The following is a 13,178-nucleotide window of genomic DNA, read 5'->3' on the forward strand; positions in this document are numbered from 1 at the left end:
ATTATTTATCAGCAAGAAGTAACAATATTCTGGTAAATTTTAAATATCCTTAAACAATTTCTGCTAGAGTACAAGCACCAAGAGGGTAGGGTCTTTGCTCATTGCTGCATTCTCAGTATCGAGCAGCGATTATCATGTAATAGGTAATTAATAAACATTTACTGAATGAATCATCCACTCAGGACTGAATGTAGTCTTGTGTTCAAGACTCCCTTTGGAGTCAACAAGATTTCTTAATTTCAGTGGAGAAACACTGGAAAAAATGTGCTTGGCATATCATTTTTTAAGTTTTGGATTACTAAAGATAAGGAAGTTATTATGTAAATGGACTCAACTAATACTTGTGTGTCTTATCTTAGTAGTAAAAAGAAAAAAAATGGGCAATTTAAAAAATTATTACTAGATATCCTTTGCCTGTCTTTTCATTCAGTACATCTGAGGAATACAGAAGAAAAACAAAACACCAAAGTATCAATCTCGGGAGGACAATCCCACACCTCTGAGAGTATCAGGGTAACCTTCTGACCTTAGAAAGGCAAAGGTTTTATAAAAACCTTACCACAAAGAAAAAGTGCTTTACTGGCATTTTAACATTGTTTTAAATTATCTAAACTAAGTAGATGTTAAAGACTTGAGTAAAGAATGGTTCAAAAAGAGAGAATTCCCCTGAATCTCTATGACTATACACAATTTCCTTTTGTAAAATACATTCAATCTGACTTTCTATTCTTTTTTTTTTTAACCGCCCGCCGCTGACTTTCTATTTTTATTAGTATCTCGGATGCAGCATTTTCAGAGCAAGGAAAAAACAAAACAAATTTAAAATTTTATTCATAATTCCTTAATTTTGATCCATTGAAAATTTACCTTCCCCAAATTTTAGGTTTCTCTTTTAACTGTAATTACTATTAAGAACTGATTTAAACATAATTCGAATCCTTGAAAAGGTATCTTTAAAAAGTTTACATTCTATCTATTTAGAACTTCTGAAGTCATTTGTATTTAACTTGAAATTTATTTTTAAATGTTGACCAACAAGCTACATTTTCAAAGATGAACAAAATAGTTTTTATCCTCTGAATTCTGTTTATTATTTAGTTTTTCCTTTCTTGTAACTGATAACATCAAAGTAATAGAAACTATAATTTTTTGGTTACTCTCCTATTTCTTACTACTTAATGGATACATACGAGAGATGTAATTTTAACCCTGTTCTAAAAGTATCTTCTAAACTTGTCTTAGGTTAATTAAAAATTTTTTAACAAGATAATTTAAGAACTTCAAAAAATAAGAAAAAAAATTAAGGTTTTAGGTTAATGCAATGATACCATTAAGATAGTATTGTATTTGATTTAAATTATATTCCAATTATGTCATTTATCTCAATGAGAATCTTAAGCTTGATAAATTAATATTATGACAGGGGCATTAATAACCTCCCAAGGAGGTAGTTTTAGAAAGATTTCCCTTTTACTGCAGTAGCAAGTGATGACAAATATACTAAATGAAAACATTAAACATGTAACTGTATTAATATGTTGTTTACTAAAAAGAAAAACTGATTTTGTTATAGCCACGCTTTCCGGGAAACAGACTCACTCAGAAGGACAATGCAGATAGTGGAGTGCAGTTTATTACACCGGCGGGCCCAAGGCAGAGTCTCCTCTTAGCCAAGGACCCCGTCCAGCATTTGTGAAAATCTTTTATACCCCATGTGTACGTGTCCAAATCCACCACCTACCCCATGTGTACGTGTCCAAACCCCACCACCTACCCCATGTGTACGTGTCCAAACCCACCACCTCAATTCCGTTGAGACTTACATAAACAAAGGTAGGGTAAATACAACTACAATAACCCCATCATTCAAGTGTTGTGTGTTCAAACAGTCAATAGTCAATAAGCCCGGAGTTACATTCCAACCAGTTAATAATCGATAAGCCTGTGATTACATCCTGATAGATACAGGAAAAGTTTATGACCTGTCCGGAGACAGGGGTGATTACGGTATGCTTCCTCTTAGGCAATGAGCAACCTGGATGTGATCTTCAAGATTCCCCTGTCTGGAGGGGGTCTTATCCTTCCATTGTCGTTCCCACAGGCACTAAGCAGAGAGTTCAGAGTCCACTGGAGAGGCAGCCGAGCACGATCAGCACGGACAGGCCTGAGATGGAGTCCAGGCCCTATGAATTCCTTCTTCAATTTAACATATCCATGGTGAAACATTAACAAGGATATAAACACACCGTTTAAGAACAAGTAACCTTTAGGATGAGTTAGCATTTCTGTTTCCAAAAGCCTATTGTCCCAATATTTTTATCAGTATCTTTACCAAAGTGCAATACACAGATTCAAACCATTTAAAAAATCGGAACTAGTATCACCAATATATTAGTGTTGTATTAAAAACAAAAACAAACCACAAACCAGTGAATCACAAAATAATTACCCACTACTAAAGATAGTCTTCTTTGTCCTAAAGAAAAGAATGGAAAGACGAGCTATCAATTTCAATCAGGGCACAGGCTCCTTTCAACAAGCAAATGCTACACTCATGGTTCTAAAGGGGAGCTATGCAGACACAGAGGACACACTGTAGCCATTTAAGGCCAGGTTCTGACTCCGACAGGCACAGAACTCCATCCAAAAAGCCCAGAGATGGGTACATGCAAGAGCAGAACGTGGCCTCGGCAAATCATTTCCTTGCAACTTGATACTTTCACTGGTTATCCTTTTAAATCAAGTTTTTTGTTTATTTAACATATTTAGAAGCAACAAAAACCCCTCTTGTTTCAAAAATAACTCTTTGGAAAAATAAAGTATAATTACAGGAGAAATTTTGGTGACATTTTTACAGCCCCTTCACAGGGGAGAAAACACTTAGCAACTTTCTTTTTGATTCAAAATAGCCAGTGACAAGTAAGAAGCCAGGCATCACTTCACTTCCCTGTGGAGTGCAATGACTTAAGAGATCACAGACTTGCCTCCAACTGGTACAAAAGGTCTTTTAGGAAATCAGAAACTGAACTTCCAACATCTGTCTCTTAATCTAGTACTTTCTCTCCAGACTGCACTTCATTCTCTGGCCAACTGCTGCTGCTGTGACTATACACAGCTGTCCCTGGTGTCTGTGCAGGGTTGGTTCCAGCACCAGTGGTGGACACCAAAATCCATGGATGCTCAAGTCCCATGGTTGGTCCTCCGTATTTACGGGTTCCGCGTCTGCGCTGTACTTTTATTAGACACGGCATGTATATACAATTGCTGTCAAGTTCACATACTGCAGAATTTTAATTAGTAAAAATAAGGCTTTAGAGACATACTTGTTCCATGAAAAACCTATAAATCAAACCAATGCATTAGATTTATTCTTTTACTAATTCTATTGTATCTCCTTCCACCTTGCCTAAAAAGTCTTAAAATTATGTGTCACAGATAAATAATTTTTAGTAGAAGAGAAAACAAGGGGACTGAGGTGCCTAAGCTTACCAAGCTTCTTGCTTTCTTTAGTTGTGCCAGTCATCTTGATCTTTGCAACTTCAAAGACATCTTTAATTTCTCTCTCACAGAGTCATGATAAATAATCCATGCAATTCTTAAAAGTGAAAACAACACATACTCATTAATAAAACAAGTATAACAATTTCCATTTCTCAATCCCCCCATATCCTTTGTGCTTGTTTTCAATTTTGTGGTCTTAAAATATTTGATGCATTTCATAGGACACAAGAAGGCTATTTTCCATCTTTTAAAAAAACTGAACTGGCATCATAATATTAACAGTTTGTAAAAATATGAAGTTGAATAATCACACTCACATTTTCACTTTTATACTTTCAGTTCAGTTCAGTTGCTCAGTCAAGTACGGCTCTTTGCAACCCCATGGACTGCAGCATGCCAGGCCTCCCTGTCCATCACCAACTCCCGAAGCCTGCTCAAACTCATGTCCATTGAGTCGGTGATGCCATCCAGCCGTCTCATCTTCTGTTGTCCCCTTCTCCTCCAGTCTTCAATCTTTCCCAGCATCAGGGTCTTTTCAAATGAGTCACTTCTACGCATCAGGTGGCCAAAGTATTGGAGTTTCAGCTTCAATATCAGTTGTTTCAATGAATATTCAGGACTGATTTCCTTTAGGATTGACTGGTTGTATCTCCTTGCTGTACGAGGGACTCTCAAGAATCCTCTCCAACACCACAGTTCAAAGGCATCAATTCTTCGGTGCTCAGCTTTCTTTACAGTCCAACTCTCACACCCATACATAACTACTGGAAAAGTCATAGACTTGACTAAATGGACCTTTGTTGGCAAAGTAATGTCTCAGTTTTTTAATATGCTGTCTAGGTTGGTCATAGCTTTTCTCCCAAGGAGCAAGCCTCTTTTAATTTCATGGCTGTAATCACCACCTGCAGTGATTTTGGAGCCCCCCAAAATAAAGTCTCTCACTGCTTCCATTGTCTCCCCATTTATTTGCCATGAAGTGATGGGACCAGATGCCATGATCTTAGTTTTCTGAATGTTGAGTTTTAAGCCAACTTTTTCACTCTCCTCTTTCACTTTCATCAAGAGGCTCTTTAGTTCTTCACTTTCTGCCATAAGGCTGGTGTCATCTGCTTATCTGAGGATTTTGATATTTCTCCTGGCAATCCTGATGCCAGTTTGTGCTTCACGAAGCCCAGCATTTCAAACGATGTACTCTGCATATAAGTTAAATAAGCAGGGTGACAGTATACAACCTTGATATACTCCTTTCCTGATTTGGAACCAGTCTGTTGTTCCATGTTCAGTTCTAACCGTTGCTTCCTGACCTGCATACGGATTTCTTGAGAGGCAAATAACGTGGTCTGCTACTCCTATCTTTTGAAGAATTTTTCACAGTTTGGTAATCCACACAGTCAAAGGCTTTTGCGTAGTCAGTAAAGCAGCAGTAGATGTTTTACTGGAACTCTCTTGCTTTTTCAATGATCCGATGGTAATTTACACATTACCTTTCATGTATTTTAAACATAGCTGCATTCATACGATACTGGGTGTTTGGGGCAGCACAATCACGCTTTTCCAGGTCATATGCTAATGACTGCACAGTATTATGCTCTGCTGATGTTCAGTTTAGTAAACCAACCTCCTAACACAGACTACATAATTGGTTTTGATGTTTTCCTGTGATAGACAATGTTACAACAAGCTTTTCATCTCTAATGAACTGCTTTCTTGGAATAATTTCCTAAGGGTAAAATTACAGTGCTAAAGAATAAGGGAATCTTTTAACTCTTCTTCCATAATACCATGCTGTTTCAAAAATTATTATACCAACAGACAGGATCAATGACACTGAAGCAGGACACTGAGTTTTACCATACCTTGCCAGCATGGGGTAGTAAATTAGCCCCAAATAGGTTACTCTCATAAGAATTTAATTACCACATCTTACAGTTTTCATAATCAAACGATTTCTTTTTAAAAAACAAAATTTATTCTAGTTCAAATGAAAACATCTATTATTTAACATGCAAACTCATTCCCTCATCATCTATGCTTATTATCATACAAAAATATTTTATACCCTGACGAAAGAGTCAACAGTGGGAGGCCATGTATTTTTCCAAATCCTATGTTAAATGCCTTATGTAGAGTTTCACTAAATTTAAATAAATCCGCAGCAGAAAAACTCCTATGCCTAGTTATTCTTTTAAATTTATCATGAAATCTACACTTCAATTTCAAACACATCCAGTTTTAGAACAGTTTACTTTGCTTTAAACATCAGATGTAACTTTCAAAGGTATATCACTTAAATTATTTGTATACTGACTCATAGTTCATTATTGATTTGTTTAAGTTATTTTATAAGTATATAAAAATATATTAGATATATTTATATATATTTAGATATTTTATTGATAGATACGTCCTTATAAAAAATTTTTGGATGAACATAATATAGAGCCTTCTTTTTTCCAATTTGCATGCCACATACATTTCCCACAGATTCTCCGTAAGGAAAGTTAAATAGGAAATTTTTTCCTGTGATCTTTGTGTGTAGCTTTAAAAGCAAATCTAAAGCTAAACAGACACTAAAATTATTCCTATTTCGTTCAGCTATTTCACTTTTCAGCATCTCATTCGTTGAATTTTAAATTATCACAAAAACACTGATCACTGGAAATCAATGTAAATGGCTGACCAATTTATAATTCATAAAATCTTCATTAGATTTCTACTCAACTCACTCAATATAACAGACTGCATTCCAATACCCAAACTAAGTGCACACTACTACCCAAGCAATTTAAACAGTCGCTATTTCTAAAACAGTGATTTGAGCAGACTACTGAAAATCACCTTCTTTTTCAATACAATTGAAATGACTGAACACCTTCCCCCAGGTGCTCAACAGAACCCACAGGTGGGGAAGCCCACAGACAGGCGTGACTCCCAGCTCATTCACTTACTGAATTCAGAGAGAAGCTTCTCACTGGGAGTATTTCTCTTAGCATCCTGTATACAGCACCTAACTTAAAATCCAACTATCTTGAGCTTAAATACTGTTATCTCAGGCAGTATTTCCAACTTTTTCTTGTGCTCACTTTAGAGTCTTACAGATAACACCATGTTTTATTTTCTATATTTACAAATATAGGACTGAGGCTGAGACAATGTGTGAGCAGTCTTAAAGACTGTCGGCCTCAAGGGGCTATTGGGAGAGGAAAGATTGTTCCTACCTAAACAAGGATAAACCATCTCCCTGCTCAACTGCTCTACATGCTCTACTGCCCCAGCTAGGCAGAAGGGATTCTGGGCAGCCGAGCTTATTACATGCCCAACGCACCTCTATTTTCCTTAGGCTCTAAATTACATACACCCCAAATCAGGGGTTTGCTTAGATTCAGCCGTAAGTAGAGTTGGGGCAGGGCCTAGTTATTCTTTTCCCTAAAGAAATGAAGACAAGCTTTTCCTGGTCCTGCCAAAAAGTGTGAGCTGGGTACAAATAACCAAGTACAAAGGTGAGTGCTACGTCACTTCAATCAGGTTCAACTCTTTGCAGCCCTATGGACTAGAGCTCACCAGGCTCCTCTGTCCATGGAATTCTCCAGGCAAGAATACTGGAGTGGGTTGCCATTTCCTTCTCCAGGGGACCTTCCTGAGCCAGACACTGAAGCTGAATCTCCTGTCTCCTGCATTGGCAGGCGGGTTCTTTACCACTAGCACACACTACATGGAAAGGATCAAGTACAAATAGCATCTGGATTTAATTATTATTTCTTACCAAAGAAACACTGATTTGTCAGGTTCCTTTTTTCATTCCTTTCCTTCCATTTCCTTTCATTCCTTTCTTGGTCATATTAATAAGATTCCTATTTTTGAAAACACTTGAGCAACCAAATTAGATTATCAGGCATAAAACTGCATGGTCTGTCACAAGTTCAAACACAAGATAAAGCAAGATTCTTTGGAAATAAGATAATTTCATTTAAAAAAGCACATCAATACTGTCAATTGAAAATATACCATGAGCAGAGAATGATTCCATACTTCAGCACTAGACTGGCTACTGGCTTGCTTCTTCACTTTAAATTACATTCATGACGCTACATATATATAAAGATACGGCAATAATACTCACTGAGAACACAATCAGGCAAAAAGCTTATTGATTATTTTACTCATTTGAATATTCACTAGGGGACAAAGCACTTGTTGGCACAAAACTCTTAAGATGTAACGATATTTAATCATTCAAAATACAGTATTAATCCTCTTAAAACTTCAGAAGGCAAAGATTCCAGTCATGCAAATATTCTTCTGTAAACTATCTCCAAATCAGAATTCTGCTGACTCAAAACTAATCAGAATACAACACAACAGTAGAGTCCTGAGCCCAAGGGTTCCTGCTACAATGGCCGTTTACTAAATGAGAGCATGTCATTCTGCTACTCAAAGCCCATCAACACCCCTCCCTCATCTCTCTGCAAGTAAAAACCAAATTCCAACACCGGTGCCCAGTCCCTTCCAGATCTGCCCTGCCCCGCCCCCCGCCCCCCACCGCACCTCTCACGCCCGCCCTCCCATCCTGAACCTGACTCGCCGTGCTCCCACCACCACGGCCTGGTTGCTCCTCCAGTGCTCCAGGTTGCTCTTGCCTTGGGGCACTTGTGCTGTGCTGGGAAAGCTTTCCTCGGAAATTCCCACTGCGCACCCCTGCTTATCTTTAAAATTTGTGCTCAAATGTTGCCTTCTCGGACCACCCTTTTTGAAACCGCAACCTTTCTGATGTCCTAGCATTCCCTGCTTTATTTTCTCTAGAGCTCTCAGCAGTACCTTCCAGCAGACTATGAAGTTGACTTTTATGTTGGTCCTTCTCCACTGGAATATGTACTCTGAACAGGCAAGTGTTCGCCTGTCTCCTTCAGCGCCGTTCTCTTTCGTGCATACAACAGTGTCAGCACACAGCAGATGCTCAGCGCGTTTGCTAAGGGAACGTGTGAATAGCTCTTTCTTGTCCAGCTGTGGCCATCCGTGTGTGTGTGTGCTCAGCCACTCAGTCGTGTCCCACTCTGCGACCCCACGGACTGTGGCCACCAGGCTCCTCTCTCCACGGGATTCTCCAGGCAATGGTACTGCAGTCGGTTGCCATTTCCTTCTCCAGGGGATCTTTCCAACCCAGGGATCAAGCCTGCATTTTCTACATTGACAGGTGGATTTTTTTTTTATCATTGCGCCACCTGGGAAGCCCAAGTGGTATTTATCACTGTTTTAATCTCTGCGTCTCACAAGTCTGGCACCATCCTGTCCCTTGTTTTGGGATTCTCTCTTGTGACTTATAATCTCTATTCCTACTATCATCTTCTTCGTCCAAGATTTCACTTCAGCTCATTATTGTATTAGGTTCTTAGTTTCCCCTATCAAGTCTCTTCCTATGTCTGAAGAATGCTGCTAGGACTCACGACTCAGATTTTTCAACCTAACTTCTCACTCTTCTAGAATATGGAATTTCAGCTTCAGTCAGGCTGGTCTTCTTAAAGTCCCGGGAAAAGAGTCAAGTCCAATGTTTTCTATGAAGTTTTCTCCTGTGGCTACAGGTCATGAATTTCCTTTCTCTAACATGCTATACATTTAAACTCATATCCAGTTCAGCACTTAACTCTGGCCGGCTGCTAAGGATAGTTGCTCTTCCCAGGCAGACCTGACGCTCTCTGGAAGTAGGAGCATGTGTGGGAGCCACTTCTTATTCTTACATATGGATTAGTGAGTACAAAAGAGGCACACAGTGAAAATCTGGTGAGTGACAAAGAAATGTACCATAATATGATAATCCAATTTTTCCAGCTAGTGTGTCCCACAATCAGGAACAGAAATACCCATGTTCCTCTGTGCCTGGAACAGTGGAATGTCTGCTTAATAAAGAGGCACACTGCATGTGCTTAAAAGAACAGATTACAGGTTCTTATAAAGCAAATGCCTCATTGAAAATATAACTTCATACTCTCTAGTTTTTATATTGCACATAAAGCAACTCAGGAAATAATTATTTAACTAACTAAACTAAATGATGCTTCAAGCTACAGTACGGCCTAATACTATACTGAAGTTCAAATTTTAGCTGTTCTCCATCTAAGTACATAAAATAAATGTTCTCCAGAATTTTAGACTCTGTGGGAGAAGGCGAGGGTGGGATGTTCAGAGAGAACAGCATTGAAACAAGTATACTATCAAGGGTGAAAGAGATCACCAGCCCAGGCTGGATGCATGAGACGGGTGCTCAGGGCTGGTGCACTGGGAAGACCCAGAGGGATGGGATGGAGAGGGAGACGGGAGGGGGGGATCAGGATGGGGAACACATGTAAATCCATGGCTGATTCATGTCAGTGTATGGCAAAAGCCACTACAATATTGTAAAGTAATTAGCCTCCAACGAATAAAAATAAATGAAAAAGAAAAAAAATGTTCTCCATAGCTAATGAGCACTAAGAAATTCAACTACTTGCTGCTTTTTTAAGAACATACAACAGTGCTTCAAATGTCACTTGCGGAACTGAACACACGACCTCTCGATTCTAAAAGATAATGCTCTATACTCAGTGAGTAACTGACGTCAAATCCATACCTTTGTTAGTCCCTCATATTTTCGATAATCCGTACTCTCTAGCCACTCCATCAGCTTGGCATATCGGAGTAAGTCTCTATGAAATGCATGATGATTAGGTAAAGTCAGTTCAATAGAGCGCTGAGCAAGAGTTGAACTCTGATCACGACCCTAGAGTGAATAAATAAGGACATAACTATCACTGACAGTATAAAGAAACACTGTTGTAACTAAATATCCTTAATAATGATCAAGCATGGCCAAGCAAAAACAACAGAACATAGAAATATAAGAACTGAGTACTTACTTGTCTTTTTTTAATCATCCTGTGTATACAAACTGAACACCACCACCATAAAATAGTCATAAACACACAAGAATGACTCTCTGATAAATCGACTCATTTTATCTTTTAGAGTAGTTGAGAATGAATAGTTTAATCAACTTTACCTCTCCCATAACATTTTACAATTGACTAAGCAAATAAATATCATGATATAAACTGTTACTAAGAAACACACACCGAACAGGGGAAGTCATTCAAAACAAATTGTCTCCATCTATGATATCTCCATTAGAGTCTACGATATTTAAACAGCAGGTGAAAATGCACAGGACACAGAATGTCAGAACTAGGAAGGACTGCAGATGACTGCTTCCTGGGCTTTCCAGGGCAGCGCTCAGTGCTCAGTTGCTGGATCATATCCTATTCTTGGCCAACCCAATAGATTGTCTGTAGCCTGCCGGGCTCCTCTGTCCATGGGAGTTCCCAGCAAGAGTACTGGTGTAGGTTGCCATTTCCTCCTCCAGGGGATCTTCCCCACCCAGGGACTGAACCTATGTCTTCTGCACTGCAGGCGGATTCTTTACCACTGAGCCACCTGGGAAGCCCTTTCCAGGATAACCCCTAATAATAATGTAATTTTAATTTTTCCATTAATTTTCTACAGAAGCAACTATATAATTTTGTTTTTAATCCTTGACATGACTTATATAAATGAGCACGTTTTCAATCAGCCTGAGGCAGACGATGCATCCTGACTTTTGTTCTAGAGTATATGGATCCAGTAGATCAGCTGACCCAACGGAACAAACTGAAATTCAAAGGGCTAAGTGATCCACACAGGCCACACAGGCGGAAGGCTAGAATCTGAACCTCAGCCATGTGAGTCTCACTTCTGTTTTCTTTTAAAAACATGCCAAACAAAACCATTCTAACCAGACTCAAAAACTGCTGAAGGTCATTACAAACATTACATTTCAGAAATGTTTACCACATCAGAAGGATGACTGAGATTCCACTGACTCACAGATATTAGATACTGTACACAGAGAGAGATTAGTTTTAAGTCTGCTAATGTCTCCAAATTGTGCCTTAATTAAGTTACACTAACTAAAAGGAAGGAGTATTTGACAAACTTGTTATTGCTGATAAATGTTTTCCAAATATTTTACCCTTATTAACAATAACATTAGATATATTTCCATTATCCTTCCTCATTAATTTTTCAATAATTCAAGACTCAAAATCATGGTTTATGTTCTTCTATAGCTGTTTACTCAGGTCACTGCATGTTAAGTTGTACTATTTAATTTAATGTCAGGAAAACTCTTCAATTAAAAACCTTCATCTCTCCTGCAAAATGGAAGAACCAACATTTATAGAGAATTTTACGGTTTACAAAGCTCTTCTACATATATTACTATTCAAAACTTTCTACTGTAAGTAGCATTTCCAGATCATCATCATGTGAAAATTCACTGATATAAAAACATTATTACCTTCAGACTATTAGGATATATTAAATATTGTTAGTGTTAACAGAAAGATTTTAAGAGAAACTGGTTTCAAAATATATAGGAAGGAGAAAAAATACTTAAATTGCTTAATTCAATCAATAATATAGATAACTATCATATCTAGAATTCAATCGTGCTAAGAATTTTACTCTTTATATACTTTAAAAATTAAGACATTGTTTAAAGTTTCTTATTAGAGATAAATAAATTAGTAATGATGACTGAAAACCTTTTGAAAAGGACTGGCCATTCTAGATGCCTTTAAGAACACCATGATTCATGAGAAGAGGTCAAAATATCAACATTAACAGGAGTTTTGGAAGAAGCGGATTCCAACCCTCATGAATGACTTTGAGGGGTATGACTTCAGTACAGGAAGTAACTATAGATGTGGTAGAAAGCAGAACTAGAATTAGAAGTGGAGTCTAAAGATGTGACTGAACTGTTATAATCTCATTTAACAGATATTTAATGGATGAGAAGTTGCTTCTTACGGATGAACAAAGAAACTGGTCTCTTGAAAGAGAATCTACTCCTGATGAAGATGCTGTGAAGGCTACTGAAATGACAACAAAGGATTTAGACTATAATTAATACATAAACTAAGTTGATAAAACAAGTAGCAGGATTTGAGAAGACTGACTCCAATTTTGGAAGAAGTTCTACTGTGGGTAAAATGCTATCAAACAGCATTGCATGCCACAGAGAAATTGTCTGAGAAAGGAAAAGTTGATCATTACAGCAAACTTCACTCTTGTCTTATTTTTAAAAATTGCCATAGCTACCCCAATCTTCAGCAATCACTGCCTTGGTCCTCCAGCACCTTCAACATTGAGGAAAGACCCTCCACCAGCAAAAAGATGATGACTCAGATGGTAGGCTCAGAGGGTGCTTAGCAATTTTTAGCAATGAAGTATTTTTAAAATAAATGTGTACATTCTTCTGTTAGACATAATGCTATTGCACACAATAGGCTACAATACTGTGTAAACATAGCTTTTTTACGCACTGGGAAACCAAAAAATTTGTGTGACTTGCTTTACTGACACATTCACTTCATTGTGGTGTCCCTAAGGTAGCCCCTATACACTGCTGTAGAGTTTTAAGTACATTACCTTTACCACATCCTCACAAGCATCTTGAGGGTAGCAGCCATTTCTTACTCTTACATATGGAGGACAGTGAGTCCTGTCACACAATGTAACACACAAATCAGACACACAATCAAAATTTGATGGTGAACAAAGACATGTAACCCAGTGCAGTAATCGAATCTTCCCAGTGTGTCCCACAACCA

The 13,178-nt window shown here is 38.0% G+C and overlaps 1 protein-coding gene across 1 annotated transcript in view; it reads right to left on the reverse strand.

Annotated features, from left to right (window-relative positions):
• LOC136155171 (exocyst complex component 1-like) overlaps nucleotides 1-13,178 on the reverse strand; it is a 99,718-nt gene that overhangs the window by 26,767 nt on the left and 59,773 nt on the right. Inside the window, 2 exon segments of the mRNA XM_065917050.1 lie at nucleotides 3,490-3,595; nucleotides 10,103-10,252. Of these exon segments, the coding sequence (XP_065773122.1) occupies nucleotides 3,490-3,595; nucleotides 10,103-10,252 (256 nt within the window).

The sequence above is a fragment of the Muntiacus reevesi genome, unplaced genomic scaffold (assembly GCF_963930625.1).
Source record: "Muntiacus reevesi unplaced genomic scaffold, mMunRee1.1 SCAFFOLD_152, whole genome shotgun sequence".
Lineage (NCBI taxonomy): Eukaryota > Metazoa > Chordata > Mammalia > Artiodactyla > Cervidae > Muntiacus > Muntiacus reevesi.